The 27,621-nt window shown below is 37.1% G+C and overlaps 1 protein-coding gene across 2 annotated transcripts; it reads left to right on the top strand.

Annotated features, from left to right (window-relative positions):
- Positions 1-10,369: 10,369 nt before the first annotated feature.
- Positions 10,370-27,340, top strand: LOC128233015 (sulfotransferase 1B1-like). 2 transcript variants are annotated; one of them, XM_052946865.1, is made up of 7 exons: positions 10,370-10,501; positions 10,708-10,932; positions 21,636-21,792; positions 22,125-22,288; positions 22,459-22,562; positions 23,640-23,829; positions 26,733-27,340. In XM_052946865.1, exons 2-7 carry the CDS (start codon positions 10,740-10,742, stop codon positions 26,846-26,848), a joined length of 924 nt encoding a protein of 307 aa, XP_052802825.1. In that variant the 5' UTR covers positions 10,370-10,501; positions 10,708-10,739; the 3' UTR covers positions 26,849-27,340. The 2 variants fall into 2 exon arrangements, with proteins under 2 accessions (XP_052802825.1, XP_052802826.1); XM_052946866.1 differs by lacking the exon at positions 10,370-10,501 and adding an exon at positions 10,534-10,564.
- The last annotated feature ends 281 nt before the right edge of the window (positions 27,341-27,621 follow it).

The raw sequence follows: 27,621 nt of genomic DNA, 5'->3' as shown, positions 1-27,621 counted from the left end.
GAGAGATCGTTGCACTACCTCTTTGTCTTTAGCTACTTAAATGATCAACGATTAAAGTACATTAATATATATTATATTTCAAATAGCACATACCTATCAGTATATATCCTTATTTTCGTTTAGATATTCCATGCATTGAAAAACAACAAAATAATATCACGATCATATCATAACACAGAGATTTTGTTATCCATTTGTACACGAAACATAAGTAATGATTCAAAACCAACTAAACGATGTGGATGTGTTTACTTCCACAGTTATTATTAGTTCTAGTTCGTTCTTTTCTTTTTCTTTGTTTATTTTTTTTCATTTTAAACATTCGATGGCTTTGCATATAGATTAAATTTGATATAATCCTAGCGTGTCAAGTCACAGTGTCCCACAGCCACTCATATATATATATATATGACGGTGTGCAATTAAATAACTATATTAACAAAATTCGGGCTGCTGGGCTGCTGACTTCACACTGCTAGGCTGCCAGTCTGCTGGGTTGCTGACTTCACGCTGCTAGGCTGTCAGTCTGCTGGGCTGCTGACTTCACGCTGCTAGGCTGTCAGTCTGCTGGGCTGCTGACTTCACGCTGCTGGGCTGCCAGTCTGCCAACTTCACGAACATAATTCCCACTTATATATTTTATTTTCTAGTACATATATTGGAATAACATAAAAACTGGTATAACCAGGCCTGTGTCTATTTCATATTGCTTTATGAATAATTACTGAACTATATATGTAACCATAAAGCAAAATTTAGCGACAAATATAAGTAACAGTAGTATTTCAAAGTAGAGGGAAAATAGACGTTGGTTTTAACACAACTTTTTACGTTTTTATACATTTCTGAGTATACGAGAAGTGTTGTTGGGTCGGAATTGCACTCTGTAAACAGTTTTTACATAATTCAGTCCTGCCAAACCGTATTTAAAGCTTTTCGACCGTCCATGAATCATAAATAAATCATTAACTTGTATGTCGATTATGTAACCTGTAGGATGCCATATCTATTTTGTTGAATTAAAATTACCATGTCTTATTGTAAAATTGTGCACTATATAATGACGTCAATTGTTCCAGAATAAACTATGCATTATTAATCTATCTCAATTACAAACCAGCTCCTAATAATAACGCAAATATTTTCAAAATATGTAAAATGTTACACCTGAAATTTGATACTTAAGAATAGTTACATTTTAACCACACTAAACGTAATCCTCTCTGTTCCCGTAGGGATTTTACGAAACATCGAACACATGTGTTTATGAAATGTAGTTATTTAATTAATTTATTTGTGTCGCATCTATTTATGTTTGTTTGGATACCCTTATGTGATTATTTAAATTGTAGCAATCATTTGCTGTTGCGATAGTTTGATCGTTAATTGTTGTCGTTGTTGACAAAGATTCTGAAGTCTTTATTGATCTTTTTCAAAATATATCTCTATACCTTTATCACGTAATATTAAAACAAATAAGGGCCGAAATGTCTACGTAATCAAGGGCCGGAAGGTCTACAGGATGGGGCCGATTTGGTAAGGGGCCGAATAGGTTACCGTTTCAAGTTTGGGCCGATTTGGTAAGGGTCGATTGGTCTGGTAGGCTTATGGGGCTGCCACAATCGGAACGCATCTTGGTTAATGTATGGATCCCGCGATTCGAGATCAAAACAATAGCAGTCGATAATTGTGTTTATAAATGTTGCTCACTTTCCTTATAAAATTTACTATTTTGCGTGGGTTAAAGCCCTAAAAAATCGAGTCCAAAATGTGAAGATGAACCAATAGAACTATTTATCAAAAATACATGACCTTGGAAAGTGAAAGCTATTTAATTTTTGGTGAAAAAAATGACAGTATATATATATATATACGGGTTTCTTTCAATAGTTTATGAATGCAATTTATGAGTGGCCGTGGGACACTTGACACGCTAGGATTCAGTGTGTGTATACCACGTGATAAATTACGTCATTATTGCTACGTAGAAAAGCAATATTTTGCTTAAAATGAAGACTTAAATCAAAGATAACTTTTCTTTTACTACACCATTTTAAATGCAAACATGAATGGTGACCAATACACCGATCGAAAGACAAAACAATACATTCTTTTTTGCGCTATGTCACTTTAACGAACTCTCGTGTACAACACAAATATCGATAAGAAACCTACCCGGGGGGAGAATCGAGCTTAACCTTAGCATTCAAACAAGATGACGGCGCCCATGTAAAAGGCGAGTTTTTCGGCGATTTAAAATTTTGGAAGCCAGTTTAGACACTGGCATATTGTGAAAAACCTGCTAGAGAAAATTCCACACCCATTGGTACTTGGATCTCCATGAAACATGCTGTAGTTTTGTCAAACATTCGGACATCGGCATCGACTCGAGAGGAATACGAACTAAAAGGCACGGCTACGGTTAGGATCCCTCGATAATATTGGCCTGTTTTGACGATTAGCAATACTATTCATGAGTGTTGTGTCAAGTTGGTGCAATATAAATGTGTATTGATCAAAAGTTATCCGTCTAGAAACCGGTAATGACGTATTTGCTTCAAAATTAGTATTTATGCACAATGCTAAGGAGCAGTGCACGCAGATAAGTGGCTAAGGTTAGGTGCCATTTATTGAGAGAGGCGTTCATTACCTACGGTAATTTTGTTCATGTTTGTATCTGTTCTTTCTGAGAGATTAAAGGTTTCCGAATGAACGCCTCTCTTTCTCTTTTCTTTTGAAGATTGGAAAACGGGTTTAGAGTATTTTGAAAAAGATTCCTACAGTTTTAAGTTTGATTTAAGTCAAGGGTATCATCACATAGATATTTTTGCGGCTCATCAGATATTTTTAGGTTTTTCTATAAAGGGGAAATATTATTGTTTCACGGTGTTGGCTTTTGGATGCAGTACTGTCCCTTTTATTTTTAGTAAAGTGTTGAGAGAAATGGTCATATATTGGCGAATAAACGGCATTAAGATTGTAATGTTTCTAGATGATGGATGGGGCACAAATAAATCATTAGAAAGGACGCTGACAGATGCTTCATTTGTACAGGATAGTCTCATTAAGGCTGGTTTTAACAACGAAAAGTCAGTTTGGAATCCAGTTCAAAGCATTGAATGGATAGGTATATTTTGGAATAGTATAGCATTTTGTATAAGTATTCCGGAAAGGAGAGTACTAGATTGTTTATCAAACATTGAACACGTTCTTAGAAATTACAGTTCAGTCACAGCGAGATGTTTATACGGATTGCATTCGTTTAGGTCGGGAGGTGCGACAACAGCTTCTGAAAGGGGCGTACCAGATAGATTAATTAAAAAACATGGTCGATGGAGATCAGAGTTTTTTAAAGATATTTACATCAGGGAAAGTGAAAAATGCAAGAAGTCAGTTACTTTAAAGTTGAGTAACTAAAATATGTTTACACAAATCGGGTTTTTCCCGTTCTTTTTCATTCGATAAATGTATTGGCCCGGTATAGACCACTCCTATACAGTCGTTGTTTTATACTTTATGAGGTTAATAAATAAATAATTTATGTTTGGCTGAAAGTATTGAAAGAAAACATAATGAAGTTTATTCAGACGATCGAGCGCTTGAAATTACTTCGGTATTCTCCGTGAGCCAATTTAAATTACAAAACCAGTTTAAACGGTATGCAGTTTATTTTTAGAATCTCGGTAAACCCATGACGTAGCCTCACGTGCGGGTAACAGTTCATACTGTTGACCGGTCAACAGTTCAAAACATTGTGAGGTTGAAAATATTTGTTAAACAGTCTAAAATACCGAACAATTGCATTTATATAGGGCATCGGGTTATAATTGAGATTATCCAACTACCAGCTGGGTATTCAAATTTTGTCTTATTTTATGGTTGAAATGTACACATCCGAAGAAATCACACATCGATGTAATTTATGCATGCACATAGATTTATGTTTTTCTACATTCAAATAACTTTGCGCTTGCACATGTGCACCGAAAAGGAGATGGTGCAATAATGATGACACGACAGTACGATAATGATAACGCGACAGTACGATTATGATACCGCGACAGTACGATTATGATAACGCGACAGTACGAATATGATACCGCGACAGTACGATTATGATAACGCGACAGTACGAATATGATACCGCGACAGTACGATTATGATAACGCGACAGTACGATTATGATAACGCGACAGTACGATAATGATGACACGACAGTACGAATATGATACCGCGACAGTACGATTATGATACCGCGACAGTACGATTATGATAACGCGACAGTACGATAATGATGACACGACAGTACGAATATGATACTGCGACAGTACGATTATGATAACGCGACAGTACAAATATGATAACGCGACAGTACGATAAAGAAGGTAACGCGACAGTACGATTATGATAACGCGACAGTACGAATATGATAACGCGATAGTACGATGATTATAAGCGAAAATACGATAATGATAACACGACAGTACGATAAAGATAACACGATTGTACGATGATTATAACGCAACGGTACGATAATTTTAGCGCGATACTGCGATGATGACGTGACAGTACGACAATGTTAACGCGACAGTTCGATTCTACGATAACAAAAACGCCATGTCACGATATTACGATGGTGAAAACGCGCCAGTACGATGGTGAACAGGTGAATGTATAATATTATGCCTGCTTAATATTATTAGTTCATTTAAACGTAAATTATGTTAATCTAAAATGTTGATAAAATCTAATGTATGTATTCCTGCCAGCAATATATTGAAAACTAGCCCTTGTGATCGAGTTCATAAAAATATCATGAATGTAAACTTTTTATCACGGCAAATAAATTTTGCATATCTGGTAAATAATCTCATGTGATCTTGCCGAGCACATCACAAAAACATTGAAGCCATTATTATAAATGCTGTATTTGTAAACAGATATGCCTGACTGGATTCACATGATTCTGAATCATCAAAATTATTAAAACCTACTTCTTTTAGAATGAGTTTGATTTAGTTATACACTTTTTATTTCGGTTATATCGACTGTTCGTTATCTCGAGGTAATTCTCAAGGTCCCAACGACTTCGACAAAACGAATTTCGACTGTGATTGTATAATGCCTCTTAATAGTTTTAACCAGATTTCAACAATTAGTTTGATTCAACGTAAATTATGTTTATCTAAACGATTGATCAAGTCTGATAGATGTATTCCTGCCAGAAACATACTGGAACCCTTTCTTGGCGTTCCTTAACACTTCTGGAAACTTTCGTGCCAAATCGGGATCGAAAAAACTTCGGCATCAACATTTTAAAAGTTTTAAATTTTGGACGCCGAAGGTTTTATTCGGGACGGCTTCGGGGTCTTCGGAAAACATCGGGAACCATTCGCGACGTTCGGCAAACCATCGGGAACCATTCGCGACGTTCGGCAAACCATCGGGAACTATTTGCGATGTTCGGGAACCATTTGCGACGTTCGGGAACCCACCGGGAACCATTCGCGACGTTCGGGAACCCATCGGGAACCATTCACGACGATCGGGAACCCATCGCCATTAACTCTACACCTTCAGAAAGCCTTTCTGCGATTCTTCGTAATCTTTTAGCTATATACTCATTCAATTCAGAATCATTAAAGATCTGGAAGTCTGACATGAAGCCCATGCCCCCAGGTCACAACAGATAACTTTTAGTTTGCATCGACGAACGCCAGAAGGACTATGTTAAAGAATCCCTTGTAACTGTGATACAAACTTCCCGAACCCGGTGGCTTCTTCATTTCCACATGTTTGCCATCGAGGGCACAAAGAGTATGAGGCATGTTTTCTTAAATTGCAACTCTTCGGCATGATCTGCAATGTTACCGCAACCATTCCGCACGATCGGTAAGCGTTCGGGGGCCGATTCCTTAACTGTCGGTATTCTTCTGCGTCGCATTCGGCTACTTCGGATAGGTTTCGGCGTTCATACCGCAACCTTTCGTATGCCGCTCCGCGAATGCATGCGGACATATGCCGAACGGGCCCGATGGCAAAGCTCCGGCCATTTATTCAAGGGGAAGGACGTAATTTCGTTTCATGCAAACATTAAGTGAGAAAAATGTTTCATGGTAAACAAAATGGCGGATTTAGAATGAAAAGTACCGATTCTGGTACCAACCTTTATCTGGTAAGTGGACATTTCTTTAAATTTTGAAAAATGTATGCGTCCATTATGTGGCGAAAAACATATTCTTCGATCGACACCTTAGTTTATTATCATAACTTTAAAGATAAAAAAGTTATTGAATAGATTGCGGCTTAGGAGGCAATTTTTACCAATGAACGTGTTGATTGTATCCACATTTTTTTCGTATTTTCTCGGCAAATATGGCATATCTGTGTAAGTTGTAACTGTGCATGCATGTATATATCCCTATTGTCCAAACTTCATGGTTATAACTCGACTGTACATGTTTCCAAGCCGAGTTTTGTACCTACCCCCCCCCCCCCCCCCCCCCAATATGTTTCTTGCAAGCACATTACCCACATTTTGGAGGAAATGCAAACAAGCTTCTGCACTTGAGAGGATACGTTTTAAGGTCCGAGAATCGCTAATGATCACGAGTCTTTCAGTTTGGTATGTGATGTGTATCATAATTTGAAGTCATCGACTCTTTTACATTGTAATAAGCCATTTTTTGCGTAAATATCAGAAATTCTGTGTAATAACACTGCTGACAAAAGATCAGATCGCAGTCATTCATATTTACGTTAAAAAATAAAGGTATGTGAAGTTGGCTTGTACATTGTACATCGTAGTTCAGCTTGTAATTCGCCAATTACAAGCTTGTAGTTTGGTATTCAGCTTGTAGTTCGGCATGTATATTGTACATAGTAATTCAACTTGTAGTTCGCCAATTACAAGCTTGTAGTTGGGTATTCAGCTTGTAGATCGGCTTGTACATTGTACATCGTAATTTAACTTGTAGTTCGCCAATTACAAGCTTGTATATCGGTATTCAGCTTGTAGTTCACCCTAATTGCACCAGCATTCATACTATTTGAATTACAAGCTAGTAGTTGGGTATTCATCTTGCAGTTCGGACAGATACATTAGCATACATTATATTCGAATTACAAGCTAGTAGTTGGGTATTCATCTTGTAGTTCGGACCAAATACATCAGCATACGTAGTAACTGAATTACAAGCTAGTAGTTGGGTATTCATCTTGTAGTTCGGACCAAATACATCAGCATACGTAGTAACTGAATTACAAGCTAGTAGTTGGGTATTCATCTTGTAGTTCGGACCAAATACATCAGCATACGTTGTATTTGAATTACAACCTACTAGTTGGGTATTCATCTTGTAGAATTACAAGCTGAACTACGATGTACAAGCCAACTTCACATACCTAAAAAAAATAATGATTTTAGGCTAAAACCGTTACTAACGTTTTAGAAAAATGCATGAAACATCATTTCTTTATCATAGAAATGAAAACCTGCGATCTGATCTTTTGTCAGCAGTTTTAAATCACTGGTTTCCTTGCAAAACTTCATTGCAGTTTTGCAAAATTGGCTCGTTCCAAGACAAAAAAGGTTGTCAAAACGTCAATCTGTGAGAGTGCAGCTTTAACCAGCGATTTTAGACATGTGACGTCACAGTGCTCTACCTTTATTCGTGGCCTGACCATTTTCATCCTGTTTCATGTCTTTCAGATCGTAATCAAGTGTGTTTGACATTCTTTTTGACTTCACATGCCCCCATATTAAAACTTGACTTAAGTGTTCAAACGAACGCCTCTAGAATGTGTAACCAGGGGTTTTCCTAGTGTTTGACATACTCACTAATTGACCATATTTTGCAAAATGGCTCATATTCAAACAAGATAGTAACACATCGTTAACATTTCCGTTTTAAATGCAGGCGCGTAGAAGCTGGGGCCGCAGCGATTGCGGCCCCAATATTCTGGCTAGTGACGGCAATGGGGCCGCGAATATTTGATACCGAATTTCCTAATAATCGTATTTTAAATAAAGCTACGCGCATATAGATCAGTAGCAGTCTTACACGATATTGAATAAACAGGTCAACATGTCATAATTAAACCTGTGACATCTAGCGTATTGGCGTGTGAATGGCGTGAAAACAGTCGGCAGATTATTGAAGACGGGTAAGTGGAAGAAACTGTAGTTGAAGAACTGAGAAAGGAAATGAGTCCCGCCACACCTGGATTTAGAGTGCTGTGCCCGAGTCGATGGACTGATAGAGCGGAGTGTTTGAAAAGTGTCTTAGGCAATTATTCCGTTCTCCAGAAATTGTGGGATACCACCTATGAGACCACAAAAGACACTGAGACCAGAGCGCGCATTGTTGGTGTGTTGATGTGAAGAGTCAGATGGCCTCATTTGACTTTCTCTATGGTGTTCCACTTGGGTATGAACTGTTAAAGCGCAGTGACAACCTAAGCAGGGCTCTGACAAAGACATGCCAGCTTCTGAAGGTCACGATCTTGCCCATGTGTCAGTGTCTAAATGTAATAATGAATAAATGTTACTAAATGACAATAGTTTTATATCTATCAACTATTTTAACCGAAAAAGGTTTAGATAAAAACATTAAAGTAATACCTGAACTCACTGGAAATAGAGTTTTCCAATGCTTAAAATTGAAAAAATCTTCTGCGGCCCCAAATATATATATATAGCTCTCACCCGATATGGTTCTTTTGCACCCGTATATCCCATATCTACTAACATATTACCTACTAAACTTCATGTGTATTTGCATACGAAGATGTATTAAATTTCCGAGAGTTTTTAGAACACTTGGAGCGTTTTAGTTGATACCAAACTAGTTTCAGTTTTGGTTTCATGGGTTTCGGCGGTTTAGAAACCTGTTTCGAAAATTTTGCTTGAAGTAACAAATGCATGGTTTTGTGTACAGCTTCAACAACATGGTGGAGTTTCTGCCTGTTTTTCAAAATTCTTTAAAACAATGATACCGCATGGTAGTTTGCCTGTTTTAACTAAATATGGTGTTTCAACACACCTGTTGAATCATTGTCCGCCATGTTGTTTTTTTCAAGTGGCTTTCGAATGGAACGAACCGACGAAAGCTCCCCTGGAGGAGGTTTCGATTGTTTAAAAAACCAGTTTCGGTTTCTGTAAAAGAAAGGATAAAACTTTTATTTTTATTTTATTTGAAACCAGTAAAACAAATACACTGTTTGTGAACCCTATTTTAAACCAAAACTAGTTCATTACCAACAAGAACGCCCATAGTTATTTATTTTTTTGTAATAACTGAAGTCTACGATCTAGTGGGACAGCCCTCGTATTTCAGGTACGAACTGGCTGTACGAGATGTTGTCCATGATACAGCGGCGATCGTCAGCGCGCGTACAGGACACAAAGATGTCCACCATGTTAGAGGCAAACAAGGCTGACGTCATTGATACCCGGTCATCACCACGTGTCCTCAACAGTCACTATCGGCCAAGGTATTCATCCGCAAACTCTCGGGACAACAATATAAAATTATAAAGTTTAGAAATTAATTCTAGGTTTTCCTGCAAACCTAATAGACGCATAACTATTGTAACTATATAATTAAATTTGTAAGTTTAAAAAAAATACCAATAAAACAACAAGGTGACGTAAGTCTCAGACATGTTACTCCGAAAAAAGGCATGAACAGCTCTCTGACTTTTATCTCTGAAATCATTCGACTTGTTTTTCTGTACTTAAAAACGTTAAGATATCATAAATATTATGTTTCATCATGAGAGGTTTTATTGCCCCAGGTTTCCAAGTCAAAGTCCCCGCTATTTCCCGGACCTGGGCGGGGGGGGGGGGGCGTGTTTACAACTGACTGGTTCATTATTATAATATGTGGCAAATATACTTATAAACGATATGCGCCCCCGGCGTGTACATATTTCATTGTTCCAATTGACTTATAAACTACATGCATTTTTTTGGTACTTAAACGTAATCGGTGTTGGCATATCGGTGTTGGCATATCGGTGTTGGCATATCGGTGTCGGCATATCGGTGTCGGCATATCGGTGTCGGCATATCGGTGTTGGCATATCGGTGTTGGATCGGTGTTGGCATATCGGTGTTGGCATATCGGTGTTGGCATATCGGTGTTGTGTTGACATATCGGTGTTGGCATATCGGTGTTGGCATTTGGCATATCGGTGTTGGCATATCGGTGTTGGATCGGTGTTGGCATATGTTTTATTCAAAACGCATCACATTATGTATGATAAAAAAAATTGTTAAACTATTTTACCAGCTAAATGCGTCAATATTACCACGTGGGAAAAATCACATGTTCACATATACTGGTTAAGTGCGCGCAGTCATAACCGCGGAACTATAATGGTAACATCAACTCTAAACTTTAAATATATATATTGAAGTTTATTCAGACGATCGAGCGCTTGAAATTACTTCGGTATTCTCCGTGAGCCAATTTAAATTACAAAACCAGTTTAAACGGTATGCAGTTTATTTTTAGAATCTCGGTAAACCTCGGTTGACCGGTCAACAGTTCAAAACATTGTAATGTTGATAACTGTTTCTACAAACCTTTTTCTTCATTGTGTTACACTGTGTAAATGTATTTATATATCACTTAAACTAGCATCAGACTGATCAGTAAATAAAATTGGGAGTTGATAATTGATACCGTGTTTTTCTCCTAGGTCACTTAACATATTAGAAGTTCTCTACTAGTATGTCGGGAGAGCCAAAGCTTATAACGGTTGCCGACGACGGTGGGGAAACGCTTGAGTTTATGCAGCTGAAGAATGGTTTGCGACAACCGCCTTTCAACATGACGGCCGACGAGATCCAGGAAATATTTGAGCACGTGCCCGAGACCCCGTGCAGGGATGACGACATTATGCTAGCGACATTTCCGAAGACCGGTAAGTGTTAAACCGACCTTTGTGGTCAATTACATAAACTAATTTTGAAGAAATTTTGAGAAGTATTCACTGTTATCATTTGAAATGCCACACGAACATTTGCATATGTTAAGTGAAATTATCATCATAATTATTATCATCATCTTCACCACTATCACCACCACAACTACCACCACCACCACCACCACCTCCCCTAGCACCACCACCACCACCACCACCACCACCACAACAACAACAACAACAACAACAACAACAACCACAACCACCACCACAACCATCACCACATCCACCACAACCACCACCACCAATTCCACCACAACTACCACCATCACCACCACCACCATCTCCCCAACAACAATCCCCACCTCCACCCCCACCACCAAAACCACAACCACCACCACCACCACAATCACCAACACCAACCACAACAACCCACCACAACCACCACCACCACCACTTCTACTTTCCACCACAACCACCACCACCTCCTCTTCCACCACAACCACCACCACCACTACCACCACAACCACCAGCACCACCACTTCTACTTTCCACCACCACCACCTCCTCCTCCACCACTACAACCAACACCACCACCATTTTGGGATTCGAATAATTAACTACATAATAGTTAGATGTTGATGTTGATATTTAGCTACTCGACGACCATTTCCTGTTGGTTATTATTATACAGGTGTTGCATGTTCATCTTTGTAACAGTCAAAACTGTTGTCCAGAGGTGGAGGGGATGACATCTGCACTGTCAAACAGTTTTGACTGTTACACAAAAGCCCATGCAACAGCTGTTTTATTACATGATTATATATTTTTGTTCAAACACGAAACAGACAAATACTTTTTAAAGCGAATATATTGAAGTTTATATCTATGAGTCATTATATATTTTGGCAACAATTTGAAAAAAATAAATTGAAAAATAAACATCATCTTTTCATAATTTCTTCATTTTAGGGTGATGTGGGGATGTATACTTTATATAAAAATGATCAACAGCATTTTCAATTCATTTATGTTTCAGTAGAATTTGATCAATTGTTAAGGACTTTACCATCTTGTTTTCCCTACTGTAACACCTACATCTGTACACATATTTTCTATTCAAATACAATGAGCCAGGCAACCATTAATAAATATGAAAAGTGAATTGTTTTTCACTATTTAAATCATAAGATATATGGATTTTAATTATAATGATCCTTATATTTATCCAAATGAACTTCACTTTTTGAAAACATACAATTTATAGCACCAACTTGTTAAAAATGATAAAAATTGCGGGTTATTTTTATAAAAATCATGAATAGGGACACCCTAGCATGTCAGAATCACTATTTGTAATTTAAAATATTGTATACAAACAACTTACATCAATACCATTTTGTCCCTGTTACTGTAGGGACACTGGTGTTACACCTAAGACAATTATATGTTATAGGAGTGACATTTCAAGGCAATATTTTTTTATCTTAAACTGTTTTTATTAAACATATGATTAAGAACTAATACTCTCGAAACTAGGAATGTATTTAATACTAAGACTACTTAAACTTTAGTAGGTAACAAACACATTTTAACATTGTAAGGTAATAAAAGTGTGAACACTTTACATGATGGACGGTTATTGTTACAGTAAAGACACTAAAGTTAACATGTAACATGTTGACATTATTGTCTAACTCATTGTATTAAAATAACGGAAATAATTACATAATGATGAATAGAAATTTAAACACTAAAACCCTTTAACTAAACTGATATGCGAATGCGTTTACATTATAAGCAAATCTCAGTTTCAGTAGTAACAAATAAATTGACAAAAGTGAATATTTACACTTTATGGGCACCGTCTCATACACAATTTGTCATTCATGTCTAATTTTATGAAAATAAAAATAACAAATGACTGCATAATGATAAATGGAATATAACATTTTAAAGGTCTTGGTTTATTGTTTTTCGAATGAGTTGTTAGCCTATCTGAGTTACAGTAGTGACAAAGAAATCGACAAGCTGGTAATTAACACCTAACTGACAACTTGGCCAGTTTTTCAACTTCCGCTTATTAAACATTTAGGAACGTAATCTCCTCACACCGACGAAAGTGCGAGAAGTTTACGTATGTTCATTTTTAGCAGAAGTTGAAAAACTGGCCACACTTTTCACATATATATCGAACAGTATCATAAATTTTATAATAACTGAGTTTGAAATGTTTCAGCCCATGAATGTATCCCTTAACACTGTCGATTGGTGTAATGGCACGGCTTCATAATTACCCATACATCCAAACCAAATTGTTTCATTTATTTTAAAGTAAATGCCTTTGACATGCTTTGGACAGGAATGATTCCCATAACACTGTCGATTGTATACCAATCTTGATCTTATTTACTCTTGGCCAAGTGATAATGTTCGCCTTTTTACTCCCATTTTGTTTCATACAGCTACATGTTTGTAACAAGAATTTTTGTTCCTTGAGCGTCCACTAAAATACCTTGATAAGGTATTTTATTGTAAAGACTCATTACATATTTTCCTATGCACATCATAGGGTCAAAAGGTTCAATTGTATCATTGTCACACTATGTCTTGGTAGTCTCATGGATACCATCTGTCGGAGGAAACTCATTTGGAACATTATCGAGACAATCTCATTGGAAACAGTGTTGTTGGCGTTTTCAATTGGAGCACTTAGACTGATTACTTTTATAGGATAAGTCTCATTTTTGCATTCTTTCAGAGCTCTCTTTTTGTATTTCTATTTGAACTGTCTCATTTGTGCTTTCTATCATATCTGTTTTTTCTGTGTTCAGGACCGTTTCATTTGTGCTTTTCAACGATCCAGTCGCATTTGTGCTTTCTATTGTATCTGTTTCTTCTATGTTCAGGACCGTCTCATTTGTGCTTTTCAACGATCCAGTCTCATTTGTGCTTTCTTTTATAATAGTCTCACTCGTGCCATCTAGTTTCGTTTCGTCTATCTTTATAGTATCATGTGTTTGTTTGTCCGGAACAGTTCCATTGATGTTTTTTACGGAACAATCTACTTTGTTCTTTCTATTGGAGATTGTATCTATGCTCTCTATCGAAACAGTTTCATTCAGGGTTTCCAGTATTACTGTCTCAATGACGCCATCAATTGGAACAGTGACATCTGTTACTTCTATTTGAACAGTTGCATTGGCACAATCTGGTGTAATTTAAGGATTGGACGACTCTTCTTGACCAATTGATACATTTACTGTATCATAATTGTTTCAGTGCTATGTTTTGATGTGAACAATTAGTGTTTCTGTCAATGGCATATCCACCATCCGTATCCTTGTGAACATACATTGTTACGCATTTGTCATTTTGATCTAGCTTCATATCATAATGATCGCAATTTCTACATCTTCATTTTTGATTCCCTTTTCACAAACATCAGCATTGAGTTTAGACTCATTCAAATGTAGTTGCTTTGAATGACATTCAAACTCGTTTTTGCCATTGTAGCGTGCGTGGCCAAAGACGCCACTGGTCTTATAATGCAGTTTATTCTCCATCCACACGGAGACCTGAATATGCCAATTTGCATACAACCAACCAAGTACACCAACATACTATATTATACTCACTTCCGCCTACATAGAACGTTACATTACTTCTGCCTCCGAAAAGACTCGTCTCGAGTATTGGCCTGGGAAATTCGTGGGTAAGGCAACTCCGTCCGGTAGTTATCTTCATCCCACCGCTGCCACCAATTGTATCATGCGAGGCCAACAAAGCAATAGACGCAACAGATCCCTTCAGAGAAAAGCATGCTCAACCCTGAAGGGGTCGACTGGTCTTTTTATACAGTTCTTTTTATGTTCAATCCCATCAATCAAAACCATACCATCCAGGTATTTGATTTAATTTCTAACAAGTTCAGCTATTATTTGTACTCTTATTTCTTCTACGTTATCGGTTTCACCAAATGCAAGAACACTTCTGCAGGATGGAAGGCAATTTCCGTCCGTATCAACTATACATGGGCATAGTTATGTGACAACATATGTAATGCGTTGTATAATATAAGGGTCTTAGTACTCGTGTTGATGGACGTTTTATTTCAATACAATATACTGGTAGCTGAATAAAAAAATACCATTTGATGGTGATAAATAAAATGAAGCATATGTAGTCATTAATGTTTAAACTCATGTAACATGTGTTCACTCATGTAACAGTAAAACACAAAACAGCATTTCCAGCTTGAACATGGCTAACATGTTGAGGATTTCTAATAAAGATATACTATTATAATGTATAGGATACAACTAAATAATTAAAAGTTCAATTTTCCATGTTATCGCATTTACAATTATCAAAATAGTCGTTGAAAATATTTCCTTTAACAAAAGTTGGTCTCTCCTGTAACACATTTTCCATAAATTATCATGTGCAATGACAAAATGTATATTATAATTAAAAACTGTTTTCCCGACAAGATGACATTTAAACCGTTAAGCATTTAACTTTAAAATCATAATCACATTGTTTAAAGCTACTTATATGACATACTATTGAGGTTTTGTCTCTACGGTCACAAAAACGGTCTCTCGTGTAACAGAATAATTAGATCTACGAAACAAGAAACCGAAATGTTAGCATTTTCATCTTTAAATGAGTTATTATTTTATACATTGATGTTCTGACTATATTATGTGATAACTTATTACACTATTAATGAATACAACTATATTTTCGTAATTTTTATGTATTGAGTGTCTCTCCTGTAACACTTTGCATCTCTACTGTAACAAAAATGCCCGTTACATGAGTGAATGTTACATGAGTGAATTATTCGCTTGTTTTTATCAAAATAAAATTAATACCTTCTACCTAAGATATAATCAACACATATTCTTTGAATCTTCATTACATACAGATGTAATGTCACATAAACTATACTCATACTCAAATCAATGGAAGAAATATACAGTGTTACATTAGAGACAGACATACAAATTACGCATCTACTCAACGTCCTTTAAGATATCAATTACTCAACTGTACTTCTAAAATGATCGGCCATTTGTCAAATAATGTTTTGGGAAAGATGACTCCTCAAGTGGAGGTTGATAAACCACTTATGTCATGAACGGATCAGTTATTATTTTGAAAAAATCTCTTGTTGTTACATGAGTGAGTTAAACGTTGGGTACAGATTTTGGAAATAATTTTTTTGATGAAGGGATTGAATAATTGTATCTTTTTATGCATTAGTATTTCAGTCAAACATAAAATAAAGTTGGCAGGGTAATTTTGTTTACATAACTCTTGGCAGTTAAAAATTACATAACCATAAATACACAAAATATGACCTGGAGACAGTCAAATTGTGTCATGTTTACATGTTCTAACATGTTAAAATTATGTTTCTATCCGTTTAATATATCAAATGATCTGCTTCCAAAGTACGAAAACAGTGCCGTAGCCAGACTTAAAATACACCGAGGCAGAACGGTCTATGGGGGCATGCCCCCCCCCCCCGGATTTTTTTCCAAAAAGCGATTTCCTGCATTCTGGAGTATCTTTGTCGGAATTAAATACAGAAAAATGTTACAGTAAAATATAACATTTCAACAGTTTAAGTGCTATAACTTTTGATACAATTTACGGTTTACATAAATTTAGACAAAACAAATGTGCACTTAGAGGAAATTCACTGTCACATGAGGCTTTGTTACCAATACCATGAACCTACTTCTAAACGTCTCACATATCGTCACTTTAATATTTGAATGCCAGTGCTATGCGATGGTGTCCTGTGGCTTCCCACAACTTAAGAATTTGTTTAGGGTTAACAGAAATGTTGGTCCTGTGGACGTAGGCAAGATAAACCATTAAGTCGTGAGACACCCATTGATGTCCGACTCCAGGTCTTAAGCCGCCTCGGTGAACTGAAACTCCTTTGACACGTGCAAGAACCAACAGGCAGACACATAATTAATTTGAATATTCTTGAAATGTTTGGGGAAAAGACTTTCGTCACATGCAGCTGCACCTTCTTCCAGCGTCATGACTTTGGTAGAGTTTTTGTTTAACAAAGTCCATCGCAATACTTCCTGTTTAAATTATCCAGGGTTCGGCTAGTCATCTAGAAATGCCTCCTTTATTTGATCTGTTAGAGCAGAGTCAAGATTTTGCATGTGTACAGGAAGAAGAATGGTTCCCTTAAGTGCGCTTTCCAGTTCAGCAGCGAATCGTGTCTTCATGTGTGAAATCATGTGGTCGAGGAATGGAAAGTAATAATTGAATCTGTAATGGTCTTGGACACTGGTTTTATCCGAAGATGAATTTGCCAACTGTTCTTGGCTTTGACGGCACAACTTCAATAGATGCAGCAATACTTACTGCACGATTGTACAATTTGTTAAAATTATCCTCATTTCTTATATTTTGGAGAATTTCTGAATGATGTTTTGTGCCTTAGAATGCGCCTTTAAAAGGTTACACGACTTGTTCTGAAGGCTGACAGACGGCGGGCGAACAAACCCCAGCGTGGACTGTGTAAGTACAGCAACTACAAAGGTTTCAAATAGCTGCATAGCGTGCATATAACTTGTTGCATCATGTGCAGATTGGCCTGAAGATTCATCAAGCACTTGTTGTAGCGCATCGTATATCTTGTCATAATTTACAATTAGCGTGCTAATTGAGTCAACACGTGATAGGCAACGTGTGTCCGACAGTGTTGACAAAGACTGTAGCTTTGACACGTTGTATAGTAGAGTTTCACGTTCATGTTCTTCTTCTTCTTCAGTCAAACCAGCTAACAGATCAGACTGTTTGTAGAGTTTATTCTATTACATCTAATATTCACTTCTTTTTTCAAATATAGACGTTCCGCCTTGATGTTTTGTGTGATTGAGGCAAATGAAGAATGTCGAAAAAATATTTTAGAGCTATAGAAATTGTTGTTTGCCCCAGTGTAGCTACGGCACTGGAATATGATAACACGACAGTACGAATATGATTCCGCGACAGTACGATGATGATAATCCGACAGTACGATAAAGAAGATAACGCGACAGTACGATAATGATAACGCGATTACAAGTAAGATGATTATTAGCGAAAGTACAATAATGATAACGCGAGAGTACGATAAAAGATAACGCGACAGTACGATAATGATAACGCGATTGTACGATGATTATAACGCGACGGTACGATAAATTTAGCGCGATAGTGCGATGATGCGATGATTATAACGCGACAGTACGACAATGTTAACGCGACAGTTCGATTCTACGATAACGAAAACGCGATGTCACGATATTACGATGGTAAAAACGCGACAGTACGACGGTGATAACGCGACAGTACGACAATGTTAACGCGACATTACGATACTACGATAACGAAAACCCGATGTCACGTTATTACTATGGTGAAAACGCGACAGTACGATGGTGAACAGGGGAATAAAATATTGTAGTATGCCTGCTTAATATTATTAGTTTAATTCAACGTAAATTATGTGAATCTAAAAGATTGATAAAATCTGAGGTATGTATTTCTGCCAGTGATATACTGACAACTAGCCCTTGTGATCGAGTTAATAAAACATTATTAAAGTTAACTTCAGTTTATCACTGCACATAAATGTTGTCTATCTGGATAATTATCTCGTGTGATCTTGACGAACACGACGCAAAAGCCTTGAAGCCATTATTATAAATGCGGCAGTTGCAAAAGTATTGAACAGTCATGCATGACTGGATTCACATGATTCTGAGTCATCGAAATGAGAATAACCTGCCCATACCTGCAAACGTATCCTTTCAAGATGCCCATAAAGGTCATTTATCTCATGGCTCTTTAAATAGAGAAACAGTCGAAACTCGCTAAGTCGAACTCGGTTATCTCGATTGTCTGGTTATGTCGAATTTCTTTTCAAATGCGTTTGGTTTAGTTAAACACTTTTTTATTTTGTTTATATCGAATGCTCGTTATCTCGAAGTGTTTCCCGAGGTCACAACGACTTCGACATAGCGAGTTTCGACTGTAATTGTAGTATGCCTCTAAATAATTTCAACCAGATTTCAACAATTGTATGTCATTACAGAGTTCCATTAGATTTGTTAGAAGATACGGCGGTTAATTATGTTTTTCAAGATTAACCTAGTGACTTGTATTGTCCTTTGACCGCACATGATCAGAATTGGTACGTTTCATGATATATTGGGCAGGTAAAGTGATCTCGAAAAGGGGTTAGCGTGGTTGTGTTCGAGCAACTTAAAACATGTATATCACATAATCATACTTGACTATAGATTGCTTAGACATTTGTAAGCAAATGAGGATTGGGTAAAGAGTTGTGTTAGTGTCATCATGACATTAAAGCTGCACTCTCACAGATTTACCGTTTTGACAACTTTTATATTTTTGTCTTGGAATGAGCCAATTTTTGCGTAAATATCAAAAAATCAGTGAAATACGAATCCTGACAAAAGATCAGATCGCAGTTTTTTATATTTACGTTAAAAAATTAATGATTTAAGGCTAAAACAGTTGAACTATAAATAACGCTTTTAGAAAATGCATTTTCACATTGGCTCGTTCCAAAACAAAAATAAAAAAAGATCTGTGAGAGTGCAGCTTTAACAAGCGATTTTTAGACATATGACGTCACAGTGCTCTCATACTACCTTTATTCGTGGCCTGACCATTTTCATCCTGTTTCATGTCTTCCAGATCGTAATCAAGTGTGTTTGACATTCTTTTTGACTTCACATGTCCCCCACATTCAAACTAGACTTAGATATCAATCAAGTTCCATGAAAAGAGTGTTCAAAGGAATGCCTCTAGAGTGTGTGACCAGTTTTTTTTATCTTTTATTTAACCTACTTACTAAATGACTCGTATTCAAACAAGTTTCCAAAGAGACAAACATTCTGGCAAGTTCCATGGTGATTGAGTACAAACAAAGGAATAAGGAGAGTTTTATCAAGCAAATCAGTGTTGACGACTGGCGCACTTTATTAGTATTTTCTGTTAGCGAAAAAAACACGTGAAGTTCATTTATTAATTTTATTTTACAATACGCATTCACTTTCAATGCGAAATAAGGCTTCGTTTTAAAGAATAAACAGTATGTTCAAGCCAATTTGTAGAGGCAAAAGGACTACAAACTGAGCTTCAAAATGAATACCACTCAATACAAGATTTCAGATCCTTCATGAAGGGATATGTATGGTGGCATATTTCTGCCACCAGTTAACCATATAACTAACTAGTTAATTAAGAGGTTAACTAGTTACGTAACTAGTAAACCCCTTGATTAACTAGTTAGTTATGTGGTTAACTAGTTACGTAACTAGTTAATTTTTTCAATAAATAAAAGATCATAACGGGAAATAAATGCATGTTAGTGCCTACAACTGCCATCCTTTTATTATTTTACCAGCTTAATGTTAAGTGGTTAACTAGTTACGTAGCTAGTTAACCAGTTACCAGTTAGCGATATTTTGGATAAGTGGTAAGTGATTAACTAGTTACGTAACTAGTTAACCACTTAACATTAAGCTGGTAAAATAATAAAAGGATGGCAGTTGTAGGCACTAACATGCATTTATTTCCCGTTATGATAACCATATAACTAACTAGTTAATTAAGAGGTTAACTAGTTACGTAACTAGTTAACCTCTTAATTAACTAGTTAGTTATATGGTTATCTGGTGGCAGAAGTATGCCACCATAGATATGGCTACGGAATTCTAGATGTCACGGGCCGATTCACTTTCTTGTATGGAAATGAAATTGGCATTATGAACAAAATGTACAAAATTTATAAACCATCGCTAACATTTCGGTTTTAAATGTTCACAGGGTCTTAAACGTTTCCAATCTACATAAATACGAGATACATATAGCTCTCACCCGATATGGTTTCTTTTGCACCCGTATATCCCATATCTACTAACATATTACCTACTAACCCCGTACCTTTTAAGAACGAGTAATACATGACAATATTATCTTTTATCGGTGCAATTTGGACGTCGGCTTGTGCCACTCCTGTGAACATGGTATTCATTAATATTTGTAGAATGTTTATTTCATGTTATTTTTCAATTAAACTTCGTGTGTTTTAGCATACGAAGATGTATTAAATTTCGGAGAGTTTTTAGAACACTAAGAGCGTTTTAGTTGATACCAAACTAGTTTCAGTTTTGGTTTCATGGGTTTCGGCGGTTTAGAAACCTGTTTCAAAAATTTTGCTTGAAGTAACAAATGTATGGTTTTGTGTACAGCTTCAACAACATGGTGGAGTTTCTGCCTGTTTTTTCAGAATTATTTAAAACAATGATACCGCATGGTAGTTTGCCTGTTTTAACTAAATATGGTGTTTCAACGCACCTGTTGAATCATTGTCCGCCATGTTGTCAAAGTGAAGTAGCTTTCGAATGGAACGAACCGACGAAACCGCCCCAGTAGGGGTGTTCGCTTGTTTAAAACACCAGTTTCGGTTTCTGTAAAAGAAAGGATAAAACTGATTTTTATTTTATTTGAAACCATTAAAACAAATACACTGTTTGTGAACCCTATTTTAAACCAAAACTAGTTTATTACCAACAAGAACGCCCATTGTTATTTTTTTTAGCAATAACTGAAGTCTACGATTTAGTGGGACAGCCCTCGTATTTCAGGTACGAACTGGCTGTACGAGATGTTGTCCATGATACAGCGGCGATCGTCAGCGCGCGTACAGGACACAAAGATGTCCACCATGTTAGAGGCAAACAAGGCTGACGTCATTGATACCCGGTCATCACCACGTGTCCTCAACAGTCACTATCGGCCAAGGTATTCATCCGCAAACTCTCGAGACAACAATATAACACTACTGGAACAACTATATAAAATAATAAAGTTTTGAACTTAATTCTAGGTTTTCCTGCGAAATAACTTGAAATGATAGGTGTAGCTATTATATATAATTAAATTTGTAAGTTTGAAAAAATACCAATAAAACGACAAGGTGACATAAGTCTCAGACATGTTACTCCGAAAACGGCATGGACAGCTCTTTGACCTCTATCTCTGAAATAATTCGACTTTTTTTCTGTACTAAAAAAACATTAAGATATCATAAATACATGTATTATGTTTCATCGTGAGAGGCTTTGTTGCCCCAGGTTTCTTCCTAAGGACCTGTGCCGGAAGCAGATAAAGACGGTGCTGTGTCTGCGGAACCCAAAGGACGCCGCCGTCTCTCAATATGCGCACATGACGGGCATGCACATCTACAATTACAAAGGGACGTTCACGGACTGGATCCGACCTTACGTCGAAGGGGAAAGTATGTCGGTCTTGATCCCGGTAGCGTTTTGTTACAAACCTTTCGCGGAACCAGGTTGCACTAACGAAAATTCTATAAAAGTATGAAATTCGGATTAATAAAAAGTGTGTTGAAATGTATTTACATTTTTGAACACTGGAAACCTGTATATGTTTGGCTCTTGTTTCTAGTGGAGTACAACTCGTACGCTGATTACCTGAACGCGTGGCAGGAGGTTATAGAGGCGGGGCCGGGGTACCCTCTACATGTCATGTACTTCGAGGACCTAAAAATGGTGAGTACGGGCCTTTCTCCGCCAACCTAAATGAGTGGCAGGTGGTTATAGAGACGGGACCGAAGTATCCGATACACGTCATGTTATTCGAGGACCTGAAAATTACGGGCCTTACCCTGCCTACCTGAATGTGTTGCAGAAGGTTATAGAGGCGGGACCGAGGTACTTTATACACGTCATGGACTTCGAGAACCTGAAAAAGGTGAGCATGAATTTTACCCCGCCTACCTGAATGAGTTGCAGGAGGTTATAGAGGCTGGACCGAGGTACTCGCTACAAGTAATGTACTTTGAGAACCTGAAAATGGTGAATACGGGCCTTATCACTCCTGCCTGAGCGAGCGACAGGATGTTATATAGGCGGGATCGAGGTCCTCGCTACAAGTAATTTACTTGAAGAACCTGAAAATGGTGAGTACGGGCCTTTCTCCGCCTACCTGTATGAGTTGCAGAAGGTTATATAGGCGGGACCGAGGTACTCCATACTCGTCATTTACTTCGAGAACCTGAAAATGGTGAGTGCGGACCTTTCTCCGCCTACCTGTATGAGTTGCAGGGGGGTATAGTGGTGGGGCCTGGGTACCCGATACACGTCATGTACTTCGAGAACCTGAAAAGCTGAGCATGAGCCTTACCGCGCCTGCCTGAATGAGTTGCAGGAGGTTATAGAGGCGGGACCGAGGTACACACTACAAGTAATGTACTTTGAGAACCCGAAAATGGTGAGTAAGGGCCTTTTTCCTCCTGCCTGAACGAGCGACATGATGTTATATAGGCGCGACCGGGGTACCTGCATGACGTCATGTTCTTACGGACCTGTAAATTGTGAGAACGGCCTAACCCGGCTTGCCTAAACAGGTGGTAGGAGGTTCATATAGGTGGGCCTGGGGTACCCACTATACGTATTTTACATAAAAAGGTATATCGAGGATGACACATTGATATTGACTCTACCATATAATTTAAACATTGGTTTCTTATAAATGAAATATTACCGAAGGGTCTTTAATTGAATACTTGCATTTAGAGCGGGTGGACAGACAGACAGAGAGTATGAAAACATTGTCTACTTTTCAAGGACGGGATTGGTCAGCTGAACAAGCTTCTCAAGTTTCTGGGTGTGGATCTTGACGAGGCGACCCGGGACGCCATATTCGAACAGTGCCACTTCCCTAACATGTTGAGGGAGAAACCGGAAATTATGCCAACCGTTGAGCATTTCAAAAATAACAACTTGTTCCGGAAGGGCCACTCTTTTTACAGGAAAGGTTTGTGAAAGGTTACCTCTTAGATGTACATATGTGTTTGTCACTTTTATATCAAAGGTTAAAATCTTATTCATCCACCAGGAAAGGGGCGCTTCTGTACTCACGGGATCCGACGCAGTCACACGTTGCAAAGTTGAATGACGAGCTTGTATGACAGGTTCTTGTATATAGCGTCTCAGATTATTTCCGGGCTTTGATTATAACAAAATGTAAATTCATTTGAATTTGCTAACTTGTCAGGACTTGACAGAAAAAAGTATTAATTTTGGCTAAAATAAAGTCGTTTATACTTCATATGATCTTCTTATCATATGACCAGTGAGATACTTTTAGATGACACTCTTATTTAAAGTCACATACATGCACACATGTCTAAGAAACATAATTTTTGAAAGATAAACCTGTCACGTTATACTAAATCATGCATTTACGGAACTATTAATTACTGATATTAAGATTGTAACCGTGCAATTAATAGCTGAAACCGCTCAAATATTAGATGACTGGTGCTAAAAGACTTACAGTGATTAACTATCATCTCATAAGGTAGAACTATACCCTGTTTTCTGCACGTTTCTTTCAAATTAAACACAGTATGCTTCATAAAAACACTGTTTTCGATATTAATTCATCCTTTTGGGAAAATAAAATCTATTATATTAATTGTGGATTGTGGTACATTTTATTTGGGAGTAAGAGTGCATCTTTAAGTAGTGAAATGAATTCAGTTAGGAAACGACACAAGGTTGTTTATGAATACCTCACTGATATACCGTATAGCGTGACTTTGTCATTCCGTCTATTTGCAATGTATTACACTCGCGATATAAGGGCAGTGTTCTATATCTTAGTGCATATAGGTTTATCAAGTACTCATATGAATCTAGCTACGTGCGCAATATCTGATATGGCTGGATGAACTCTTTGCGACAATGAAAGCTACATACATATATTATACCTTACATAAATGCGCCCCTTATAAGTACATACAAAGTCGATCGATCCGTATATCAGTGAATCAATAAAAAAAAAACAGTTTTATGTTGTCAGCGGTCACATTTTTGGCCGGTCCAGAACACAGTGGCTTGTTGACAAGAGCACATAAAAGTCATAATTAACCAGTTCAAAATTATATTTTAGACATACTTTAACATGTATTTCATCGATATAATACATTGCCTTAAACATAGATTAGGTTTTGACAAAATTCAAAAGTATCCTATACTGTAATATGATTCATGAACCATATTGATGATATACATGTTTAAGCATGTGTAAAATATAATTTTGGCTAGTTGAACTGATTTTTATGACTTTAATGCGCTCTTGTCAGCAAGCCATTGTGGTCCGGACCTGGACAAAAATAATATGGACCACTGACGTCATTAAAATGGTGAGTACGACTTGCGATTTTCACAACGGCGAACAATTGTCGCAGGTGAACATTAATTGCTTTGTTCATTAAAACACATCAAAGGCGCTTTCAAAATATTGAATGGTAATATAAAATGTTCGGTATAATATAAGGAATATAACAAGACTTCGGGCCATTATTGCATTATAAGGACCGGCCAGTCAGTCCCCGAGGGTGAATGGACCTCGGCGTTGACTGGCCGGTCCTAATAATGTCATTTGAACCTCAGTGGTGTGTTATATTTCTTAAGTAGACTAGTAAAATTCAAATTGAAAAGTATCTGGTTTTGATATTATCGTAATAGGTGATTCGAATAAAAAAATAATAAAAATGGTTATCGTTGAATCAAAAAAATTCATATACGAATATAGCAATTAAAGACTTATAAATCGTAAACTTTACGGGCTAATGTTTAATAAAAACTGCAATAAGAGTGGGTTACTCAAACCACCTGCTTTATTGATTTTCTCTGTTTATATTCACGGCAACATGGCACTTAACCAAACATGTATTAAAAAGTGAGTTTTTGATATCACAATATACTGTATACTGATGTGGTGTGTGTCAACACGTATTGTCTCATTGACGTTGAACCATTGTGTTATTAAACAAAAACAGAAGGTAAGAGTGGTATATTGATCACGTGACACCATGTTTCCTTGTTGGTTTAGTTCTAACAACAAAATACGGAATGGCTTAGATTCTAAAGATCTCAAATGGAGTTACATGTTTATTCATTCACACCAAAGCATTTAGTGAAATACAATAATTTAGGCATAGCTATATTTGAAACATATTATTCAGTATGAATAACTACAATAGGGAAATATACTGTAGTACATCAAGACTTATGTTCCTTAGTAACATTTGGTTAAGTATGCAACGACCATCCCATCAGAGTTCGTGGGTTCCAGTCGCACGAAGGGCCTCTCAAGTGGAGCGTATCATCTGAGAGCCGTCTTCACACTCACACCTTTAACTATCAGTATAAACTAACCTTCGCCAAATTAACATAGATGTTCTGGATATTCTGGGCTTTACCCCGTACCTGCATTCTTACCTGCTCTATGCTTCTTACGCTCATTATAGGAATTTATATAACGACTGTTGTGTGCCAAACGCATAGAGAAATTTGTTCATGAATGCATTTGAAGGTAGATCAGAACTTATACGCTATTCTATGTTGAATATGGATAATGTAAGACACTATCTACATGCCTCTGTGACACAGCTCGTCAGCAAACTGGTGTTCGTGTGACTGTGTTTGAACCCCTTGCACTCTTTCTTCAGAAAATGGTTGTAATTATAAGTCATAAGTCTTTTTGGAAAGCCCGCGTCCATGACAATCATCCTTCATTCATGACTCTGAAATTGCTACCCTTTTGAACAGAGAAATTACCATCGATTCTTTTCCGAGCCTTCAGTATCCTTGTGGAAACTTACGTTACTCACTGTGAACTATCATTACACACCATGTTGCTGTTTTCAGGGGAGGTTGGCGACTGGAAGAACTGGTTCACAGTTGCCAAGAACGAGATGTTTGATGCCGTCTGGGCCTCCAAGATCCGCCCAGATACCATGTTTCACTTCCGGTACTTACTGTGAATTTCCTTCGATGAGAAGTGTGAATGCATCGTCGGATAATCATGATCCCCATTTCTCAAAACTTCTCAAGCTTAACATGTTTAAGAAGCTTATTTCAATGAGCCATAACACATACTTATTTTTATGTGAGTATCATAAAGATAATTCATATTGAAGTATTAAAACTCTTAAAAAAGTAAATAGAACGCAAAATAATAGAAAATAAAAACTGAGCTTAGCTTTATAAGAAACTTTTATTTTTGAGCATCCAAGCCCCTGAAGTTTCATTTATGTCACAAGAAAAATAATAAGACATATTGAACTGAAAAGGTCTTGCATATATATATATATATATCCAATGCCAGACGAGTTATCAAAAAGCATGTTTTATAACGTAAAGTTAAACAAGATCATGCGACATAAAGTTAGACGGCCAAAATTCCGCAGTCAGTCCGAACAAAGAGGCGGCGCTGCTCAGAGATCAAACGTACAGTGCGTGAAAAGGGTTATCAAATGTCGTTTATGGAGGTTTTTTATCATTTCAATTGAACTAGTCTATGTGAAAATCATCAATAATTACACCATCGGCAAACACGGTGCTTTTTTTCCGTTACGCTTCATACATACAACGAAGCATTTCGTAGTGTGTATCGGGGGGTAGCCGACGAGGCTATAATTATGAAAAATATGCCAAACTTTTGGAGAAAAGATGCACGTAAAATAATCCCCATCTCTCATAACTGAAAAATGGAAAACATACATATTGAAATATACATGTTTATAATGTGCCTATC

Source organism: Mya arenaria, chromosome 4 (genome assembly GCF_026914265.1).
Source record: "Mya arenaria isolate MELC-2E11 chromosome 4, ASM2691426v1".
In the NCBI taxonomy this organism is placed as follows: Eukaryota; Metazoa; Mollusca; class Bivalvia; order Myida; family Myidae; genus Mya; species Mya arenaria.
The sequence above is the reverse complement of the archived record's forward strand: the minus strand, read 5'-3'. Positions and strand labels throughout refer to the sequence as shown.

Coding starts and splice junctions, on each gene's coding strand:
- LOC128233015 (XM_052946865.1), top strand. CDS start 10,740: ATGTCGGGAGAGCCAAAGCTTATAACGGTTGCCGACGACGGTGGGGAA. Junction 21,793..22,124: donor AACAGTCACTATCGGCCAAG/GTATTCATCCGC, acceptor TTGTTGCCCCAG/GTTTCTTCCTAAGGACCTGT. Junction 23,830..26,732: donor CCACTCTTTTTACAGGAAAG/GTTTGTGAAAGG, acceptor TGCTGTTTTCAG/GGGAGGTTGGCGACTGGAAG.